This window comes from Trifolium pratense, linkage group LG6 (genome assembly GCF_020283565.1).
Source record: "Trifolium pratense cultivar HEN17-A07 linkage group LG6, ARS_RC_1.1, whole genome shotgun sequence".
NCBI lineage: Eukaryota > Viridiplantae > Streptophyta > Magnoliopsida > Fabales > Fabaceae > Trifolium > Trifolium pratense.
In genome coordinates, this window is record NC_060064.1 from 22253771 (window position 1) to 22276983 (window position 23213).

Genomic DNA, 23213 nt, shown 5'->3' on the forward strand with positions numbered 1-23213 from the left:
AAATAAAAATCATTGACATTTTTTAATTCATCCGTTGTAAAAAAAAAAAAAAACTTTTGCAAGAGCAATTTTTATAATGTACTAAACATGACTGTAAAGAAAAATAATTAAATTTCGAATGATATGCATAAGATGACTTAAAAGTAGGGGTGACAAAACGGGCTCAACCCGCTGGGCTGGCCCGCCCCGCCTAGCTCGCATAAAAAAGGGGCGGGGCGAGTTTGCCCGCGGGCTTTGTAATTTTTTTTACTTAGAATGAAAATTGAGCATGCATTGATGAAGTGTTTGACACGTGTTTTGTTTTGTCCTTTATTTATCTTATTAACGACTAATTACTACTCCGGTCTAAAATATAAACAAATTTTAATCAAACAAAATTGATATATTAGATCTAAATTTTATATTAAATATAAATTAACTTCATTTTAACCAATGTTTATGTATATTTGATGACCAACTTTTATTTATATTTAAAATCAAAGTAACTAGCACTTTAATATTTGATTGAGGATAAATAAGAAAGATTCAATCTTGATGCAGTTAAAGTGTTTGATATTATTTAGTTTTTATATATTGCAAAGTGCATGTTGTTACGACTTACTAGTATGTTTGATGGAGCAATATAATGAACATGGGAGTAGATTGCATGTCTCTTCAACGCGCCGTGCGTTCTCGTGCATGAAATGAGTCATACTATATAGCGTCACACTTTAATTTAACATGTGTTTGTTTTTTTGTATTGTTGAAGTTCTATCACGCGCTCTTGAAAAATATTTTTTGTCGACCTCTTTGATAATGATTAATAATTTTGTAATTAATGTAGTAATTCAAAGTATAAAAAAAAAAATTTAAAAAGAGGAAGGTGGGTCGGTCTGCCAACCCGCCATTAAATGGGTCGGGTTTGAGATCATACATCTAAGTTGGCCCGTCCCGCCCCGCTTTTGGGCGGGCTTAAACAGGGTGGGCCGCCCCGCCAACCCCCCATTAAATGGGGCGGGATTGAGGTTTGATCCCATACACCTAAGTTGGCCCTCCCCGCCCCGCTTTTGGGCGGGCTTAAACAAGGTGGGGCGACCTACTTTGCCACCTCTACTTAAAAGCAAGGATCAGTGCTGGTGAAAAATATTTGAGGGGCTAAAATTTAATGAAATGTTTTACAAGGACTAATAATGGAATTTGAGATGTTTTTAAGGACAAAAATTTATTTAGCCCCTTTTTGAATATAAAAATTCAACTACATATATACATTTGTGTATGAATAAAATATTTTTTAGAGTTGGTAATAATTTAATTTATAAATATTGTACTGAGTGAGTTCCTAGGGCTTGATGGGCTCGCCTGATCGATATGCCGAATGGTCCAATAGGATCGGCCTACCTACCTCAGAGAAGATATGGACAAACCATGTCATGGACCACTCCTCCTATCAAGAGGCACGATCGTCGCCCTACTATATTAAACCCTAACTCAACATACCTGTTGACTAGACCTTCACATAAATAACCTTAGCAAGAATATTTGGTGCCCACTGCGGGGATGCAACAAAATTATTCCCAGCCACACAACACAAAAGAGGATCAATGGTGGGTCTGCATGATAACAGTTCATACGACAACCTCAAGGCTACGGTCGACGAACTGTTAAAGCAAAACGAAGACTTTTGAGCGCGAATGGAAGACATTGAACAAGGACAAATTTACGAAGAAGAAGACAAAATAATGAGTATTTTTCATAAAAAAATAAATTGAATTAATCATTTCTTGAAAAATATACCCCCTAATTATTTTATTTTTTTGGCAATATGTAGTAAATACATTACTATTAACATAAGATGATTCGTTTGAAAGATAAACTTCTACAATTCATACCAATTATCAACAAATTTAATATCGCAATCAATTTTTATAATTTCTCCTCCCCCCTCCCACCAAATTATAAGCCGCTTTAGAGAAGAAAAAAAATTTGTTCCAAATTATAACTCATTTTGCGATACCAATAAATCATTAATGTTATTTTTCCTAATATTCTCTTATATCAGTTCTTTAAAATAATTCATAATTTTTCTTTTTCATAAAAAAATATTTACATTCCTTAATTTGTATAGAAAAAACATTTATAATTTAAAACAGATAAAATATTATATCTATTAAAAATAGTCTTATATTTAAAGACATGTAGAATTAAATTACGATAATACTGTCATGCGAGCTTAACTCAATTGGTATAACATTATATTATATATGTAGAGGTTGAGGTTCGAACACCAATCATCTCACTTATCCATCTTAAGGCTCAATTTTTTAACTATTAGGTTACTTAAAAAAATTACGAGAATACTTTTTGTAAAAAAAGAAAAACAGTGCAGTAACCAACCATTAGTTAAGGACAAAATAAAGAGGAAAATGCCACAAATCCTAACTTCATTGACATAAAAGTCGAAATTGCTAGTGTTATATGTCATGACCAGGGTTCAAATCCCGATCAGTCCACTTTATGTGCGTAAGTTCTCAATAACTTTGTCATTTCATCTATATAAAAAAAATTATTGACAAAAAAAAAGTGGGGAGGTTGCGAGGCTTCCGAGGTACGTAAGCGAAAAACAAGAATTGACACTTTGGGAATTCACTAACTTCCACACTCCACACCCAATATAAAACGATACTCCCGCGAATTTGGTAATTAGGGTTTTCAATTCCCGCTAACTCACTCTCTCTCTCTCTCTCTCTCTCTCTCTCTCTCTCTACACTGTGACTGTGCAATGGCGATGGTGGTGGAGGAGGAGAAAGCCCGTGGAAACGGAGGAACCCCTAGATCCAACGGCAATTCTCCCAATAAGCAACAGCAGCAGAACCCATCATCCAATTTAGGAGCCAAAGATCGAATTGTCTCTGTTGCTTCCAATTTCGCTTCTCAACCTCTTCACAATTCTGATCCTAACGTTTGGGGTGTTCTCACCGCCATTTCCAATAATGCCCGCAAAAGGCATCAGGTAACCTTCATTTCCCTCAATTTCCCATTTCCTTACTTCTGTTCTTCAATTTAAGTCGAAATTAGGTTAATTCAGTTCTGCATGACAAGGAAAATTTTCAAATTAGGCACAGTTTATGTTCATTGGGTTAGTCGTGGTAATTCATTTTAAGTAATTGGCACATCAATGTTCAATATTGTAAAATTTATTTATTTCTTAGGGTTTTTACTTTGACAAAATATTTATTGTTTTTACTTTTTACCTACAAAATTGACACTTTGTTTTATGATTTCAATTATTTGTACTGGAATTGGATTGAAAGCAAGATAACAGTTTTGTAATTATATAGTGAAAACATGGAATTAGAATAGGAAGTGTTTTGTTCCCGTGAGCATACTCAGTTGGTAAGGACATTGCAATAGGTAGGGTCTGGGTTGAACCCAGGATTCCTCTTAAATGGTGAAACTCTGGCCACTACACTATTTGACCAAAAAAAAAATTAGGAAGTGTTTTCACAAAGTAAACGACTCTGCAAATCGTTTTTTATTTGAGTTGTAAACAAATCTATGGACTTCTATATAAGAAAGTTATACTAGAGTTAACTTCTTCATGTGAGTTTACTACTCGTCTTTCCTGGCTGTTCTTGCTGTAGCTAATAGCGACGGGGCTTTATTTTATTTTTGATTTTTTGGTTTAAGTGTTCCTTGCTTATTGAGTTTTTATATCATTGAATTATTGTAACCAGGGAATTAATATCTTACTAACTGCTGATGAACACCGCATTGGACGATTGGTAGAGGATGTACGTTTCCAGATTGATTCGAATTCTGTTAGTGCAAATCATTGCAGAATATACAGGACAAAGATTACTAACGAAAATATGGAGAATACCACATCAATATTCTTGAAAGATACTAGGTTGTGGCTTCGTTTTAGAGTTTTGGTTCCCGCATCCTTCCTCTTACTTGAGAGAGGAAGAAAAGTTTTTTTTTTTTTCTTTCTATAATCTCCTCATATTCTAACTTTTGTAAAGCCTTGTTCAGCACAAATGGAACTTACCTTAATTGGGAGAAGTTGAAAAAGAAAGGTGCTGCTGTCAAAGTCTGCCATGGTGACATTATAGCATTTGCTGCTCCTCCTCAGCATGGTAATATGAATTCCTTCTGATGTCTTCTATTTATTTTATTCCTAATAGTATTCGACTTTTTCTCACCTTTGTTGTAGAATTTGTGGATTTTTATATTTTACTCGTCAGCGATGTAGTTCTCAACACTAATTCCCCATTCACTATATGTGCTCATTCAACATCCTTTAACTGTAAAAAGCATTACAAATATGAAGAAAAAAAAGATCATTAAGATTTGAGAAGCTTCGTATTTTGGTCAACGAAGCGAAGACATTAAAATTATCATTTGTCTTATCTTGCAGAAAATGCATTTGCTTTTGTATATCGAGAGGTACATTTTTCAAATCCAGTGCCAGAGAATGCTGTTGCTAAACGAAAAGCAGGTATATGTCATGTTGAAGAGCACAAATATGTACTGAATTTAAGCATCCTTGCATTTTACTCTTATGTATACTTGTAAGTAAAATTCAAGCTTCTTGTACACTGGACAGTTATTACTGCAATTTACATCATATATATCAACTATACTGGGAAGAGAGCGCAAAAACAGAGACAAAACTGAAAAACAAACGCTATTCTCATTGAATATAATATAATCTGATATAACTTTAGCTATTTATAGATAGCTTACGAAACCTTAAAGAGTACAAACTTCAAAGAATAAAATAGTTACTGAACTATAAGTCTATAACAGAGTACCTACCCAGCACCTTAACTAACTCAACAGCATTAGTTAAGGCTTACAGCTTACACAAGCATATCACTGATAATGATAATTATGATATACAGTATTTTGATACTGACATAAGATATTTGCTTTTGTCTCATTTTATTATGCTTTTTCCTTTCATTGCTTCTCTTTTCTTGAACGTGTAGAGGATTTTGTGTCTGAAAACAAGAGATTGAAAGGTTTGGGCATTGGCGCTCCCGAGGGTCCTATATCTCTTGATGATTTTCGAAGCCTTCAAAGATCTAACTCGGTGTGTTAATTTAGAAGGATTGCAGTATTAATTATTCTTATTTTTTTTTTCACTTTAATTATATCCAATTATCTTGAATCTTGACAGGAATTGAGAAAGCAATTGGAGAATCAGGTCGTTACAATTGATACATTGCGTAGTGACAACCGTGCAGCTATTGAGCGCCATGAAAGTGTATGTAATAATTTGAATTTACAGGGACTGCACCCAGTGTTAGCTGAGGCTCTGCCAAAAAATTTCTAACTTAACACTCACATGATTGCATCTAAATCCTAATTAATGGCATTCATGATACTTAGCCCTATGATGAATTTATAACCTCTCCTTGTTTTACAAAAAAGGGAACATGTGGTTTTTATTAACTATCTGTGCATTCTAAAAGAAATATTAAATATTCATTTCATCTTAAGCACTCATATAATTGTAATATGCAATGTTTTAACTAAGTTATGATCCAATCTGTAGGAATTAAAATCTGCCAAAGAGTCTGTCACAAAATGTTATCTTGATCAAGTAAAAGACTTGCAGCAAATGGTTGAACTCAAACAAAAAGAACTAGGAGATGTCAACAGAGCATTCGCTGAACAAAAACATACCCTGGAAGACCTTAATGAAAGACTTAGTTCTTCTATGCAGTCATGTACCGAATCAAATGAACTTATAAGTAGGTATGATTTATATAATTCTTATGGTTTCATTCTTTACTTATAAGTAGGTATGACTTAGTTCTTCTTTTATTATATATATTCATTATTGATTTAGGTAATGTAGAGATAAGTTGCTCATATTTATATAGTTGCATCGTTACCTTGGTTGATTGATTTTTTTATTACCAAGAGATTAGAAAAAAGTATGAAAATGACCCCCATGGTTATTGTCATCATAGTCGTCTATTAAGACTACATTGAATTCGGACTTTGATCCATACATTTTCTCTGTGGCATCAAAGATCTTGGGGGTGCAAGAATCCATTCTATGTATGGTAGTAGAAATTAACCTTGTTTTACCTTTAACTTTTTTGAACAGAAAACCAAAAACTTATATTAGATGGAAATACAATGGGTACTCTAAGCTCAAATTAGAAGAAGAAACAATAAAAAGGAGGAAAAGAGAACGAAAACAACTACTAAGATACACCAGTATTAGATGCCCATACATATCAAAATAGATCATAGGCTACAACCAAAGGTTGAAGGACCACTAGCCCTAGAGAAATACTCAAGGTAGACAGGTGGTCCACACACCCGACATAATAGAGACAGGGACATTTAGACACCCTACCCAAGAACCCTCTCCATGACGACTCCTTTATGAGACCCACCGACTCATAGAGGTTCAACTCCTTTGAGAACATAACGATTTTTTAACCCCCAAATGGCCACGATACGAAGTGCCAAATCATAAAGACATTAGGTTTATGGGTCCTCTCACTTATATAGTGATCAACACACATTTTTCCATCAAATGTGGGACTCACTTGAAATATCAACAATCTCCCCCTCAAGTGTGAGTCTATCCATTCTTTATGGGCATGCTTCCTCTCAAAAGACATCTTTTTCATCCATTAACGAGACAAAGTCACCTGATTACCATTGTTGGGAAGGCTTTCGACACAAGGAGTCAGTTTAACCATGCTCTAGTACCATGTACTGTTGGGTCATGCGGGGAACCCAGGGGATTATCCATATTGGGCCAAGAGCAATTGCACAAGTGAGTTGAACACCACCTCTTTATCCAAAACCTTAAGACATTAGGTTTATGGGTTCTCTCACTTATGTAGTGTTCAACATCCACTTTTCCATCCAATGTGGGACTCTTACTCAAACTTGAAATATCAACACAAATCAATGTCAAGCCATGCCTAATTCTACCATTCGTCTTTCTCCCACTTAAGAAGGATCGAAGGAATATAGGCCGTAGACATCACAAGATTGAACCAGCACTATCCCCAGCCAGCAAAACACCACGTACCAAACTCGGGAATCCAAATCACGCCTGAGGAAGAGATAATATGACTTGAAGAAAGTCTGAGACTCGCCAATTGTTGAGTCATGCATAACCAAGATTGAAATAAAATTTACAAACTTGCAAATTAAACCAATGTTCTTGTAATTTTTTTTTTAAGTCTCCTTTTCACAAACACAAAATATGATTTTTTTTATTATTGATAAGAAAACAATACACATTGGTTTTTTGATAAAAGTCCTTGGGTTTAACATGCTAGAGACAAAGGGTGAGGAATGACATTTACAGTAATCATCCCACACTCCTTGTACCTTATTAAAGAGATAAGAGCCTATTGAACCCATGATTCAATACCTGTAAACAAGTGACATTGTAAGCTTGGTGGTTTGTCATTAGGCAAGCTTGATAACTTAGCTCGAGGAAGATTCACTTTATAACTGCACAGACTGGATTCATGATGGGTTTTATGTGAATTAAAGTAATGAAGCAGTATTTGAATGAATGGAAATAGAGAGAAATGCTTGTAATTGTATTAATGGAAGGTTCAATTACAAGGAAATATGCAAAGATAAAAGAAATAACAAACTGTTAGAGGTATTCTAACAGCCCAAGAGCATACAATGCTCCCCAAATCACTAGACAGTGACCCTACAACAAATAACAGAATTCATAGATGATTATTCTCTCTCAGACACCACTTATATAGCTATAAACCCATGCACAATATGATCACTTGGCCACGTCATTATTCTCTATGCCTTTCCCTTTCTTTTTCTTGTAAACCCTCCATATCCTTGGTTTGGGCCTAGTGTCAGGGCCCATAGTGTTATGGCCCATCTCTTGATCCATGTTTCTATCAATTCATGATTCAGTTACCCTGCATGTAATAGATCCCAACTACTGGTTCAACTTGGTTGCTATATTAATGATTCATACTCATTTTACAAAAAACTACATGGCTTTGATTTCTCCATTGCAATTAGGAATACATAGGCTCTGAATTATGTTTTTATTAATTTTTCCTCTTTTGTCGATAACCTTTCTTATTATTCAACATAAATAAATTTTCTTTAACCTTTCATTGAAGTGGTAAAAAAAAATACTTCTTAAGTTCTAATATATCTGCACAATCAATTAGAGGTAACTGATGTATAACAGGCATAGTTGGGTGTATTAATTTTCCTACTAATACACTCATGTGGATCTGGATTTCCTGTTCAAGAGCAGTTTTCATAATTATGTATTGGGCTTTCCAATTTATCTATAGTAAATAAAATCGGTGGTGGTCCTTTGCTTTTGCTGTTTTCTGTGCAATCCATGTATTGTTAGATGGCAACTCCAGTGGTAAATTATTCGTGTGCGCACACATGTCCCTCTTTGCTCAGCTAGAAGTGCATTTATCTTGGACTGGATTGTCTGCAGTAACAAGTGACCTATGCGGGTAAAATTGGGATTAGTTGGTTGTCAAACTCGCGAGTAGACTCTTAAACTCATACGAGTTTACGAGTCTAGGAAGCAAAAACGAGTGGACTCGTGTATAGAATCAATTTTTGATAGACTCGGATAGACTCGGGTAGACTCGCATAAACTCGCGAGTTTTTGGCGAATTTACGAGTCTATAAGTTTTTTTTGAAAAAAACCAAAATGGGCACAAATTTCCCAAACTTATTTTTCTTAAAGGCTTTAAACCTTTTTATTATTGCGTATGACGGTACACATTTAAAATTATAAATGTTAAAGAACTCTCACTCTTCTAGTCTCCACCTTCAGCGAGGATTTGTTGACATTTTTTCTACCTTTCATTGACGGCATGGTCCCGTTTGTCTTTTGATGTGTTCACGAACGTCTCTCATCCTTCATCAACATTTGTTTGTGACGATGATGTTGGTGGTGGTGATTTCGTTGAAACTTTGAATGTTTGAAGTCATTAGCATATATGTTTTATGATTGTTTGCTTTATGTAGTAGCCAATTAAGAAGGAAATGACACCTTATCTATATACTTTACTATTTTCTTTGTTTTATTATGGAGTTTTTTTGTTAACAAGTTTTGTGTGTGTGTTTGTGTCATATACAACTTTAGTTTGTCAAATATGTGTCACTTATAGGTTTTCAAAAGTCAGTTTTAATTTTCCATAAACTCGTATGAGTTTACGAATCGAGTCCACGAGTCGAGTTTATGGACCTTTACGAGTCTGAGTAGACTCGCGAGTCTGACAACCTTTCACTCGTCTTTCTATGTCAGAGTTGTGAAACACTTAAATTAATTTTGAATTTCTTTGTACTATATAACTGTTATAGGAGGATGTACCTTTTTGGTTGCATGTTCTCCTAATTTATTTCAGATGGATAATTCTAGTAGTAATAATTATGTTCCGCACTATAGCAATTAATTGTGTCTTTCTCCTGCTTGCAGTCAAAAGGTAAGTATAGCTGAACTCAAGGAACAATTAGATGAAGAGCGGACTCAAAGAAAAAAAGAACGAGAAAAGGCTGCAGCTGATCTAAAAGCTGCTGTTCGTAGAGCACAGTCTGAGGCTCAAGAGGAAATAAAACGAGTCTCAGATGCTGCCTTAAGAAGAGAAAGTGAGCTACAAGAAGCAATAAATAAGCTAAAGGTTTGAAAGTCCTGACGCTAAATTAGTAAGAAACTGTTTGCTTCCTGCTAAGAGCTAACAAGCTATCTTTCTTATTATGTGTTGTAGGAGTCAGAGAGAGAAATGTGTTTGCTGGTTGAAACCTTGAGGTCCAAGCTGGTATGGTTCTGTTAGCCCAAGTCAGGCCAAATATTTTATGTACTTCATATAGAGATTTTCCTCTTTAATCCTTTTTTGTTGCAGGAGGATACAAGGCAAAAGTTGGTTGTCTCTGATAATAAGGTTCGCCAGTTGGAGACCCAAGCAGATCTAGAGAAGCAGGCCGCTGAAAATGGAATGAAGGTAATCAGACTATTTTGTATTGAATATCATGTACTTTATCATATTTAGTTGATATCTAACTGAAATTAAATGCTAATTCTTGGACCAGAAAGTAGAAGAACTTGAACAAGAAACAAGAAGATTAAGAAAAGAGCTTGAGAGCGAAAAGGTAGTTAAGAGAAGTTTATTGCATTAAATACTAAAAATGTTTTGATATGAAGGTGCTTTTATTGAAATTAAGTCTAGTTACACCCAGGTTTTTTGCTAATGATATTTCAGTGAGAGTGAAGCAAAATTTATTGAATCAATTGTAATGATTTTATCTTACTCGTACTCACGATCCAAAGAATGAAGATTCTTACATTTATCATTATCTTGTTGATTGGCTTTCTGATTGATTCTCTTACTTTGTTTTCTATCTTATCCTTTTTCTTTTAAGCTCTTATTTTTCTGGGTGAAGTTTATTTGTTTAAAACTTAGATATTTATTGCTGTTGTTAGCAGGCAGCTCGTGAAGAAGCATGGGCTAAAGTTTCAGTTCTTGAGCTTGAGATAGATGCTACAATGCGAGATCTAGATTTTGAGAGGCGGAGGTTAAAAGGTGCCAGGGAAAGACTCATGCTTCGGTAAGGCTTGATTTATTGTAAATTAGAATCATTGGCGGGGTGTCTCTAATTTGGAAGATATATATTGAATGAATCAACATTATTATCTTATTTTCTAATATAGACTGCACCAGTCACATAATTCGTTGGACCAACAAGAGAACCGCGAGTTGGTTCACGGGTACCAATTTGCAGTTCTTATGCGAATTGGTTTGAACAAATACGGATGCAATTCACTGAAATCCGAGTTCCAGAGCATAAAAATCACTCAGGATACAAAACGGCTAAAACCAGAAAGCCAGTTAGCCAGACAAGGAAAGCAACGCTTATTGCTTCACTGATAAAGTGTGCTTCACATATGACCCACTGTGTTTGTTTGGATAGATTTATGAGAGAGAGAAATAAAGAAGAGGGAAATAGCAAAGAAATAAGGTATTTCTTCAGTTTGGTTGAAGAGAGAAATAAGGGGAGAGAGAGAAGTTTTTTAGGTGGGTCCCATGTCAAAAGAAATCTCTCCCCAATAGGTGAGATTTGTGAGTTGAGGGAGTGGGGAGTTGTAGTTTCCCACAATGTCCTTCTCCTTATTTTTGGTTTAATATTCAACTATATTTGAATTTTAAATATGAAGGATAAATTTGTCTTTTATCATTTTTATTAATTTTTCTCTATCCATTTTTCTACTCATCCTCTTCTCTATTTCTATTCATCCAAACAATATAGAATTTCCACCCAACTTCTCTCGTATTTCCTTCTCTCTTATTTCTCTCTTCACTATTTCTCTCTTTCCTATTTCTTTGAACATCCAAACACATAGCTGATATTCCTCTATGTTGTTTCAAAATTTCTAATGTGGGTTTGAAAGCTTGAACTAGAGAAACTATGATATAGGTTGTTACCACTTGATTTGGGGCTATTTTTATCCTATCATTGTTAATTGTTGGGTTAGTTTTTCTTTTAATAAAATTAGTATTATGTACCAAAATAGAATTAGTAATTTCCCTTAAAAATAAAGTACATAAATGTTAAAGGAAGCCTTGTTATACTTCTAGCCTAGATAAAAGTTATTCATAGTGTGATGATTAAAATGTAATAAAACGTACTGTGAACTCAAATAACGTACCGACTATGAATACCCCCCCCACATACCCAATACTTCAAGAATTGCGTACCACATTACCCGAACTCATATGATATCACATACCAAAGCGAATTTTGAACCTAATGACTATGGACTGCCCTGACATGCTGGCATAGAATATCAGAGGACACTGGACCAGCTACTTTAGTGCAGTTCCTTGGTTTTTGGCGTTATGATACAAATAATAGAAACCTTCAATGTATACCAGGGCTTTGTTAATATTACTTTCATGGATCATAACTAATTTTTAAACTCCTATAAATAATTGAGACATACATGTACAACAAAAATCTTATTTAGATGATGAGATCTTTATAGTATTGGCTGCTGATAATTGAGTGCAATGTTGTATGGTGCTTTTTCTATGGGCCGGGTTCAAAACTAACTAATTTGAGAGTATGACCATAGCCAAAAAAACGTAATTAACTGTTGTTTTTATTAGGGTATACACTACTCAACAGCACATTATTTAAATTGAAATTTGTGATCCTGATATCCTTAAATAGGCCATGTTATTTATGTTTATTTGATTCCAGATATGTATATTTACTAGTTAATGATGGATAGTGTTCTTCTGTGTTGTACTATTTGTATGGGAAATGCTGATTTACAGTTTTGTTTTGTGATGCAACACATACACCTGCCTCAATCGTCATGTTGATTGTAAATTCCTAGATATTTCAACTGAAGCTCAACGATTTATGCAGGGAAACACAGCTGCGGTCATTTTATTCCACTACTGAGGAGATACAATCATTGTTTGCCAAGCAACAGGAACAATTGAAAGCTATGCAAAGAACTCTAGAAGATGATGAAAATTATGATAATACTTCTGCAGATATGGATGGAGTTGTAGGTGGAACGTCAGGAAGAGAAAAAGGTGGTGCCGTACACCACAGTAACAATGCTGCCAAAGCAGGATCTACCACTTCTGCCCAGAAGCTTACCAGAGAACAAGTTGAAACATCGAGTAACGAAGCAAGTGTCACTGAGAAGCATGACTGTGATATAAGAAGTGAAGGATGCCAAAATACACAAGAGGCGTGCCAAAATACACAAGAGGCAGAATTCACCAGTGCTGATAATGACCACGGTGTTAGAGGTTGCATTGGTTCTGATGTTGATGGTGTTGGCACAACAGTTATGATGGAAGGAGATGCTATAGGAACAGAACGAGTTCTGGAAACTGAAAGTCCATCAAATATTGGTGAACGGAATTTTGATTTGAACAAGGAGAGTCCTTTAGAAGGGGATACTATGAAGATTGATGATGATATGGAAACAGAGAAGCATGATCATCAGACACCTTGTCGTGAACATTCACAACACTCGCAATCAAATATTCATGTAGATACTGAAAAGACTATTGAGGGTACAGAAGCTGGATGCCTCCTAATCAGAACCGAAGACCTTATAACTTCAGAAGTCCCTGGTAGCTGGGCTTGCAATACTGCCCCTTCTGCACACGGGGAAAATGAATCTTCAAGAAGCCGAGACAATAATGAAAGTTCAGGGGCATTGCTTGATTCAAATATTGTGGTGGCGGAGAGTCCAAGCACTCCTTCTGATGCTGCCGCTGCTGCCAGAAAGAATGAACGTCGAGCACTAAGTGAGATGATTGGTATTGTTGCTCCTGATTTGAAAGAGCAGTTTGAAGGTGCTGCTTATGATTGTGGCCGAAAGGGAGAAGACCATGGTGGTTCATCTGATTCGGATACTGAGAGTTGTAGTGACACTGGTGATGTTGATAGAGCTAATGCAAAGTATGAATCAATATCCGATGAAGAAACTCAGGGCGTCGACCATGTTGAGGAGGATCAAAAGCAGGATGACTCCATGGATGAGGATGATCAAAAGCAGGAGGACCATGTTGATAGAGCTAATGCAAAGTTTTTTTTTGACTAATGGGTATTAAGTTGTAGATACCGAAGGAATCCCTCTGTATTTTTACTGATTTGTCTCTTGCTTTTCTCACCCTCTGTAATAATATTTAGGGCCGGTTATTGTAATTATTTTTATTGTTCAAGTGGGGGTTTTAGCTTTTATTTTCATCAAATGCAAATAATGAGTGAATTGCTTGAATTTGAATATGAGAATCCAGCTGTGTCGGTGTTATAACTTGAGGAATTTTTATCCGATGTGATCCTATCCAGTTCGATTTTGAGGAATTAGTCATTACGGTTGTATAATTGATTTTCGGCTTAGAGTAAAAATGAGGTATAATTTCATTTTGGAGAGTAACACTTGGGTTATTAGTATGAATTTACTTTTGTGTACCTCATTATGTGGTAGTTAAAGTTCACGAATCAGGACCGTGTAATCCAAAATGTGTGGCCGAGATCATTTACCATGATTTTATAATTAAGTGGTCCAAATCATTCGATCTATAATTAAAGGTTGTGAATAAAAACTGTGCTTTATTACAGTAGGGAATCACAATCCAATGTTCACATGGCTTGACGTGATAGTCTCAATGCAATATCATTTAGATCAACTATGGAGCACAATTATTTGATGTTCAAACTCTTTTATTAATAAAATCTTTATTCTTTTGTTTTTATAGGGACCAAGGTAATAAATAATAACTAGTACTATTTTCAGAAATCAAATTGAAGTATTTCAATACAATTATTTGATGCCCAAAATATGAGCAGAGCAACTATGTGAACTTGTTTAGCAAACTCAATCAAAAAATTAAATAGAAAGATTCTTAAACCTGATATAAATGTTGGATGACCCGATTAGAAACCTGATTGCATATGGTCAAACGGATTGTGGACAAGGCTCCGATACTATCTTAGAATTGAGAGTTGGGTCTAACTCAATCCCACAAAATCAGCTTGTAAGGTAAGGATTGCCACTTACTTATAAGCTCTTGTCCAGACCAACTCACATCCGATGTGAGACTTCTTAACATATAATAATTCCAAAAATTGTCTCTATTATTTTCTCTCCATTCTAAAATATGACCAATTCCATAGATTAAGAAAAATTGTATAAATGGAATAAAAAAGAATAGTATTTTTACAAAAAAATACCATTATCATGCATTGGAGGGTTCTTGTCTTAAATGCAAAGCGAAAGATATTAAATTATGTGTGATGCAAGTAGTATTAATTAGATGACACAATTAGTAAAAAAAATAAAATAATATAATTAATGTTGAGAGAAAGGCAGAAGATGACGAAAATACTTTGTTTTGAAAAGATGAATGGTTAGATGGGGGATCGCTAAGGCCTCAGTTTGAGACACTTTTAATTTGAGTTTAAACGAAGATATTTCAATGGAGGACATGTGTTGGTCGGGTTGGGGTGTTGGGTGGAAATGGGTGGGTGTGGTGTTTATTTGCGTGGAGGAAGGGCTATGGGGAGAGTGTTACATTGCTTTGGATAATATTGTTTTGCAAGACTCTATCGGATTCCGGGGTGTGGTTAGATGATCGAGACACGTGTTATTTTGTTCGAGGGGCGTATTATATGTTGAGTCATATGGTTTTGAGGGACTTGTCATTTGATTGTGAGTTGGTTTGGAACAAGTTTGTTCCGTTGAAAATTAATACTTTCGCTTAGAGACTTCTTAGTGATAGACTGATAGGCTACCTAGCAACTAAGTTCATTTTAGATTTTCATGGTTGTTTGTGTAACGACTTGGCTATGTGCTCAACTGGTGTGTGGAGTTCTAGATGATTTTAATCATCTATTCTTGAATTGTACCCTTTTGGATTAATTTGGGGTGATATTATTAGTTGGGTGGGTGTGCACTGCGCTCTCCCAAATAATGTTTTCTCTCTTTCTCAACAATTTTGTGGAGCTCACATGTTTCGTAAAGAAATCATGTTGTCTCTTAAACAATCTAATTAGCTACAGTTTGCTCTATTTGAAAAGAAAGAAGCAAGAGAGTTATTGATTATAAGATATTCTCAACGTTAAAGTTTAAGTTTGGTGGTAGCTGAAGCTCGAAAAAAAAAAAAGACTTTTGTTTTAACTTACATCGATGGATGACGGATCCCTTTGCTTGTTTAAGTTTTATGCATTTTTTATATTTGGTTCCATTGTAATATAATAACTGTTTCTTATTTTTATGCACACCTTGTACTTAAAATTTATTGTATATATTTATTTGGCTTCTTATAAAATAATGTTGTATTTAAAATTTAAAAGGATGATCTATTTTGCAACAAATGTTTTCTACAAATGGATAAGTGATTTTGGGTGGGAGGGAGTAATAAGTTGACGAATATGCAAATACTACAACATTAATTAATTGTAACGAGATGGCAGCTACTGTTCCCTTTCACTGCATGAGATTCCAGCATCAGTAAAAATGTGGTGAAAATAAATTCATATAGCTATGATTGTACATGTTTAAAAATGCATGTAATGATTATGATGATGGTAATAGAAGACGAAGCAAAGTGATGATTATGATGAGGATGTGTACCAATTTTGAAGGTAATGAATGGCAGTGGATAATTGTGTGGCAGAGAAGAAAATCATAGATTTCTAATTTGAATGTAAGGTAAGGTGAAATATTGGTGATGTTGAGGTGGACCACATATAATATATACAATAGTTGTTACTTGATGGTGAGTGGTGAATGAGAAATCAGTTGATTTCATAATAAATATAGTGCATGTGAAACTATTGCCTCTCCTTCTCACTTCACTTAATTATAATTGTTGATTGATATACATCTCAATCCATCTCCATCTATATTAATTTGTTTGTGGTTTCAAACTAAATTGATATGTGCAAATTTGCAGTTTTTTTTATGTCATTCTGATCGCCAACTATAATTCACCATTTCGAAAAGTAAGTTTCAAATTTAAGCATTTTCAAAACGTATGATCCAAACCAAACAAAGAGCAAATTCAGGGGGCTTTTCGAATTTTTAAGGGTCTAAGAGTAATGTGGAGGGCCTAATGACAATTTTCCTAAAAGTATACGCTCCTTAGCTATCTATGTAGTGGGCGAATTATTGAGTCACCATAGCGACTAATTAAGCGATTGGATTTTGAAATTGGTAACTAAATCAATTTGTAACCGGTTTGCAAAATATTGTTAAACTTAATGTTGTCAACCGCAGATGGCAGACTATAGTGTTGTTATAGCCGCTATTTGAAAATATATTGTATATTAAATATGTCATGGAATAACAATGGCTTGTCCAAATTCCACCGCGATAGCTGCTATTTGACAACACTAGTTAAATTACTAGTTCTTAATGTTAGTTGTTGATGATCGATTTAATATGTTTTATAGATTAGTGTGTATAAAACAACATCAATCGAGAGATATCTTTATATTGATCATTGTATAACTCAAATGATTAATTACAACATTTAGACATGACTTTATGTTCATGAATACCCTATGTTCATAATATAAAAAAGTGGGAAGATAAATCAGTTGAGTGACATTGCCTTTTTATATTTTAGGCATAGAGCACTAGATGCAAGTAAAAGATATAAATGCAAGTACAATTGAACTGTTGTTTAAAGTAAAGAAATGTTCATCTCCTCCCTTTAATGTAAATAATCTTAAATGCCACACATGTCACATGCACCCAAAAGAATCTTCTCTAAAATTAGATAAAAAAATATATATAAATAGATACACAAGTTGCTAGCTCTCATAAATTATACTTCCATATAAAAAACACATAGGCAATAAAATCATCTTGAAAATAGAGAGGAACTTTGATATCATAGTTGACTACCAACATCTTCCATCCTCCATAGTGCCAAGTATAATTTGGAGGTAGTAATACAAGAAATGAGTGAAGCCCTTGTGGTCCTTGTCCTCATCAAATAGCTCAACCTTCCTTGTTCCAAAAGGATATGATGAGGGATTCAAGAAAAACCAAAAAATATCCAACTTCACATTTCATCTTTGGTAAAAATCAAACTACAAAAATTTATATAATATACACTATCATGAAAAAAGATACAAATCACTATCAAAAAATATATATGAAATTTTATGCAAAATTGCTTTTATCTCTTTTCCCTTTGCATTTCATTTCTAGCTTTGTTTTATTATCTACTTAAAGAAAATGACTCACTTTAATATCAAAATAACCCCACACGCTTTGCCCTAGTATGTAACTTCGCTTTCCTAGCTACAATCATCTCCACATTACTCTACCTATATGTCTCATTGTTGCTTTTTTCTCCTAAATCTAGTAGGGGAATAATTGTGCATTGGTAAAAATATAGACAACCATCAATTTATTTCACCATCTTGGTTATTGGCAAACTATATATAATCAAGCATTGGACTAATAAATTTCCAATGCAAGAATATACAAATAAAAATATATTATTCCCTTCGTGTCACAAATTATTTAAGTACGAGTTACTGAAGTGATCAGATTCAAATTATCAATCGAACTTTAAATTATCAGGATTCCTTTGTTATTAAAACCGAACATTTATTTAATTAAGATAAAAACAAATATGGTGAGCTATATCAAGGCAAAATAACAAATTAAGGGTAACATGTGAAATAGGTGAGACTAAGTTGTTCCACTATGTATCATGATGATATAAACAAAAACCCTCCAATGAATGTGAGAAGAGGGGTATGGTGGTCATGATGATAAGGAAGAAGATGAAGCCAAAATGGGGTTCATTTTCCAAATAAATGAGCATGGTTTTGGTACTCAATTACATAAAGAAAAGGGACAAAATAAGGGACCTAACCTCATTGACTACTTACCCCTTTCATCTTCATTACCTCTATAATTTTTTTCATTTGCTTCTTCTTCTTATCCGCACGTGACTTCCACGTGACTTTTCTTTTTGATGTTTGGGGGGATTACTTTAAAGTAAAATTTATATCATGTAATGTAGCTGTCTCTAATTGCCCTTTTTGACCAGATTATTTTATTTAGTTGCAGCTTGCTTATCTTAAACTAAAATTAATTATAAGTGATTAATTGCATCTATTAAGAGTTTTATTTGAATAAACTTTTTGCGTTGGACCCGATTCACTATAATCATCCTGTCAATAGTTTTAATCCATTAGAATCTTGTCAAATATATTGAGATTAGTGAGTATAGTAAGTTCTGACCATACAAAGTTTATTTTTCATTTCTACTTTTCAGGTCTTATATATATATAATATAAGTATAAATAAATAAATAAATTTATTAAAAAAAAATAATGTATCTAATTTATATTTTTTAAATTATTGAGATCAATTTGTACATTTTTTTTACTGCATCAATTTTATTTACATCTACTTGTACTCGATAATCAATTAAGACGGTCGGATCAAGATTAGACAATTATGTTATAATTTTACATTTTTAACTTTTTTTTCAAGGCATTTTTAACCTAATTTATTGAAGAAAAAGAAATGCATAACTGAGTACGTGAGTTGGTCCAATGTCTAAAATCATTTAGTGTATCATTTTTTACTATGCCAATTTTATTTAATTACATCTACATACTCATGCAATAACTCGATCATAAATTTTATTTTATTGTCAGAAAGAAAAGATTTGATTGTCAATTATGATGATCAGATCACGATCAAAATCATGTTTTAACTATATCTTTTGTGTTATGTCAAACTCAATGTCATATTCATCGGTCTAATTATACCATATATATTGGTCTATATATACTTCACCTTACATTCTAACCCTAACAATGAATATCTCGTTCTAACCCTAACATTCACCTCGATCTTATACTATACTAACATGACTATATGAGTGTTTACATATACACATCATCCACATAATATATTGAGATAAAAATTTGTTTTAACCTATCCTAAATAGTGGTATAGTTGGTTCAACTCACACCATTTAAAGTAAGTCGGGTTATTCAAAAACCCACTCTAGATTGGGGTGAGTAAAATTCAATAGCACTTTGTTGTTCCATCATCACACTTCATTGGAGCACACACTGCGCTCAAGTGCCTTGCGTATAGTACTCATCTTTGTCTCTTCTAATTATAGAATTAATTAATTAAATTTTACCTAGTCATACCAGGTGACGTTTAATGAATGAAAAAGTGGGGGTTATGTTTTCCAAGAAAATGTTAAAAAATTATAAGCATTATGACAATGTTATGGATTTTCTAATGTGAAAGAAACAGAGAGGATTTAAAAAAGGTGGTTCTGCTTTTCAAACAAATCCTTTCTTACGCTATTAAATATTACTAGGTCGTTTGTTATAGCTTATTTTAGAAAAAAAATTATTTTTTTATAAAAATAATCACTTTTAATTGTTTTGTATCTGTTTGTTACAGATTTTTAAAATAATCAAAAGCTGAAAATAATCAGAAAATAGCTAAAAATGAGAAGCTACTAAGAGTAGCTTATAAATAATAGATTTTTTTTAGAGAAGAGAGAAAAGAAATGTTAAAAGAAGAAAGTTATTTGTAATTAAAAAAATCACTTTTATAAGTTGTATCCAAACAAACTAAAAATTATTTTATTTAAAAAAATTGATTTTTATTATAATAAACAAACACAAAGTAAATTCAAATTTTCTAAAAATCTATAAAAATTAATCTCTAAATTATTTTACATTAAAATCACTATTTTTTTAATCTATAACAAACGGACCCTAAGTGAAATTAACAATAATTTTGTGAAATTCTTCGATCTTACTTATAAATAAAAGTAAGTTAGATAAAATTGGTGAATTTAGTTTAAATTTTAGATTTTTTTTTGGTAAATCGGATATCTTCTGCATGCAACTATAGACTTATGGGACCAAAATGAATGTTAAACTCTCCTTAAGAGTTTTAACACTGATGCAGGCTCAAGATAAAGATCGAACTCAGAATCTTAAGGTAAAAGAGATCTGTGCCATCTCATCTAATTACTCTTGGGTAAACTTCTTTGGACCAATTACGTTAAACTTTTTTTTCTTATAATAATTAATTAAGATTATAGAGAGAGAGTAATATAAACAAATTTATTGCATGAGTAACTATGATAAATTTAAGAGTTTGTGCAACGATTTTTACTATAGGGATGACAATGGGTGCCCATACGTGTGAGTTTGATACTACCCAAACTCACACCCATATATTCGGGTGCCATCCAAACCTAAACCCAAATTTATACAGACTCTTGAGACTGAAATTTAAGTTTATTTAAGTCACTATGTCTGGTTCAGTGATGAGGATTTAAGTAGTATGATAAAAGTCATGAGTTCGATCCTCAACTTTAATATAAACCAAAAGAAAATAAAAATCTATGTTCATTTAAAAGATTTTATAAAATTTAATACCAACAAAAGATTATTAAACTCAATAACTAGGACAATTTTTTTATACTTCAACATTTATTACAATGATCACAAAAATAGACTAATCAGGTATATCCATCTCATTGCATATGGAACTCTAAGATATTGAATTTCATATTAACTCCATAAAAGATTGTTACTGTGGTTCAGCCTCCTCCCGATAGTTGCAAAAGATCGAACCATGATCATTCCTATTAAATTTAAGATCAATTGAAGTTCAAAGATTTCGTTTGTTCGTTTAGCTTTTGGATTTTTAACCCTTTACTTTATTTGGGTTTGTCCAATTTGTAACTTTTTATTTGTTTCACTTTTGCTTATTTTGCAACTTAACAATTTCTTAGCATCCAGTTTGTGCACATCTTGTGCTAATCTAGATTCCTGTTTCTAATATATGGTTCTTTGTGTGATTAAAAAAAAATTAAGATCAACTACTACTAGACCTTGAGTAAAAAAAAAAAAAAAAAAAAAACTACTAGACCAACAAACCATTGGTAAATAAAATTAGGGTCATGCTAAACAGTGCCCCGGGGGCACTAGTTAAGCATACTAAAAAAAAAAGAAAGAATAAAATTAATGATAAGAGATAATAACTTTTTACATCTTTAAAGTATTGAATTCACAATTTCCAAGATAAAATTTCCATTTTGATATCCTTAACCAGTGCCCCGGGGGCGCTGTTTAGCATTTTCCATAAAATTATACTTACACTAGTGTTTTTTTTCCCTCAATATTTGGAGATTTATTATATACAATAAATGAAACAATAAATTCGGTTGTTTTTTCCTTTATGAAAAAAATCACATTGGAAGTTACTTCCTCCGGACACAATTATAAAAAAAAGAATTATTTTTAGGTTTATTGAAAAAGTAATGTATCTGATCAATAATATAGACTGAATACATTATTTTTTCAATAAATCTAAAAAGTGTTTTTTGTTTATAATTGTGTCAGGAGGGAGTAACAATTTTTTTATTTTATTTTTTTGTTACATGAAGTTAGCAATATTTCTATCTGTGACATTTCTTTCACTTTGTGTTACTTGGGACTACCTGAAAAAAGTGGGCAGGCATTGGTGTAGCATTAAAAACTATAGAAACTAGAAGCAACAAACAAAGTGGCCCATTTTAAATGAACCTGGAGTTAATGCAAGTTAATTACCCAATTTGAAAATATATGATGGATGTCAAGTTTATCTTCTAATCAGCATAATTAGCACCACTAATTTGTTACAACCTCATGACATGACTTTAAAACTATGTTCTCTTTTTGAAGATCTCAAATTCAAGTCCCAATTTTAAGGTCTTGAAACCGAATGGGAAACTTCCAAAGAATGGGTACTGTACTTACTTTTGAGAAAATCATAGTTGTTGCCCAAATGTCTGAGATGGTGTCATATCTAAGTATATTGAAATTATTACAAAAATATTTTTGAATGTACTGTGATTTTTTATACATAATTTTATAGATTAAATTGACTAACAAAATACACATTTAAATAGATTATATGTAACAACACTTTCTCCCCAAAATAATACCATAGTGATTGTACTTAACATTTTATTTTTTTCTAAACACTCAATATTAGTAGTGTTAGTTTCTATTAATACAGTATATTTTTTCTCCCTTTTTTTGGATTTAATTCTGAATCTCGAATTTTCTTTGCCCTTGACGCAAATTAGTTGAGTTATTCACTTCACATATCCGACCGTAGTTAAAAATGATTATTTACTTGCCTATTTAAAATTCTTTTCCTCTTTTCAAATTCGACGTTCACACTCACTCACTTGGAAAATGCTAGACAGTGCCCCGAGATATTGTTTAAGGAAACAAATATAGTAATATGACATTGAAATTTGTAAAGTCAACTCATCGAAATTATAAAAAGTATTATTTTCAATTTAGAATTTTTCTTTTTTGATTTCCTGAATCAGTGTCCCATGAATCAGTGTCCCAGGGACACCGGTTAACATACCTATTAAATATAGTGTCAATTTTTGTATATCTAAATAACACAATTGTGTTTTGATGTGCCCCAATATAAATTCCTAAAGTTACTTGGAGCTTTTGGACTCCGAAACAATGCAATAAAAAAAAATACCAAGAAAGTATAAGAGAGACATTTTTTCTTCATCTCTTCTGCTTTTCCTCATCTATTCCTGCCCTTTGTAATCATGAGTCCTTATGCCATCATTACCATATAAGTCTCTCTCATCTCTCTCTCACACACACATACAAACACA

General features: G+C 33.1%; 1 protein-coding gene across 2 annotated transcripts; it reads left to right on the forward strand.

Moving 5' to 3' along the window:
* The first annotated feature begins 2561 nt into the window (after nt 1-2561).
* On the forward strand, nt 2562-13794 carry LOC123892787 (myosin-11-like). 2 transcript variants are annotated; one of them, XM_045942654.1, is made up of 14 exons: nt 2620-2706; nt 2737-2989; nt 3714-3886; nt 4012-4115; nt 4397-4477; nt 4971-5074; nt 5162-5248; nt 5540-5742; nt 9455-9656; nt 9744-9794; nt 9879-9977; nt 10066-10125; nt 10457-10581; nt 12406-13794. In XM_045942654.1, exons 2-14 carry the CDS (start codon nt 2759-2761, stop codon nt 13601-13603), a joined length of 2718 nt encoding a protein of 905 aa, XP_045798610.1. In that variant the 5' UTR covers nt 2620-2706; nt 2737-2758; the 3' UTR covers nt 13604-13794. The 2 variants fall into 2 exon arrangements, with proteins under 2 accessions (XP_045798611.1, XP_045798610.1); XM_045942655.1 differs by having other exon boundaries at nt 2562-2989; nt 10460-10581.
* Nucleotides 13795-23213: the final 9419 nt, after the last annotated feature.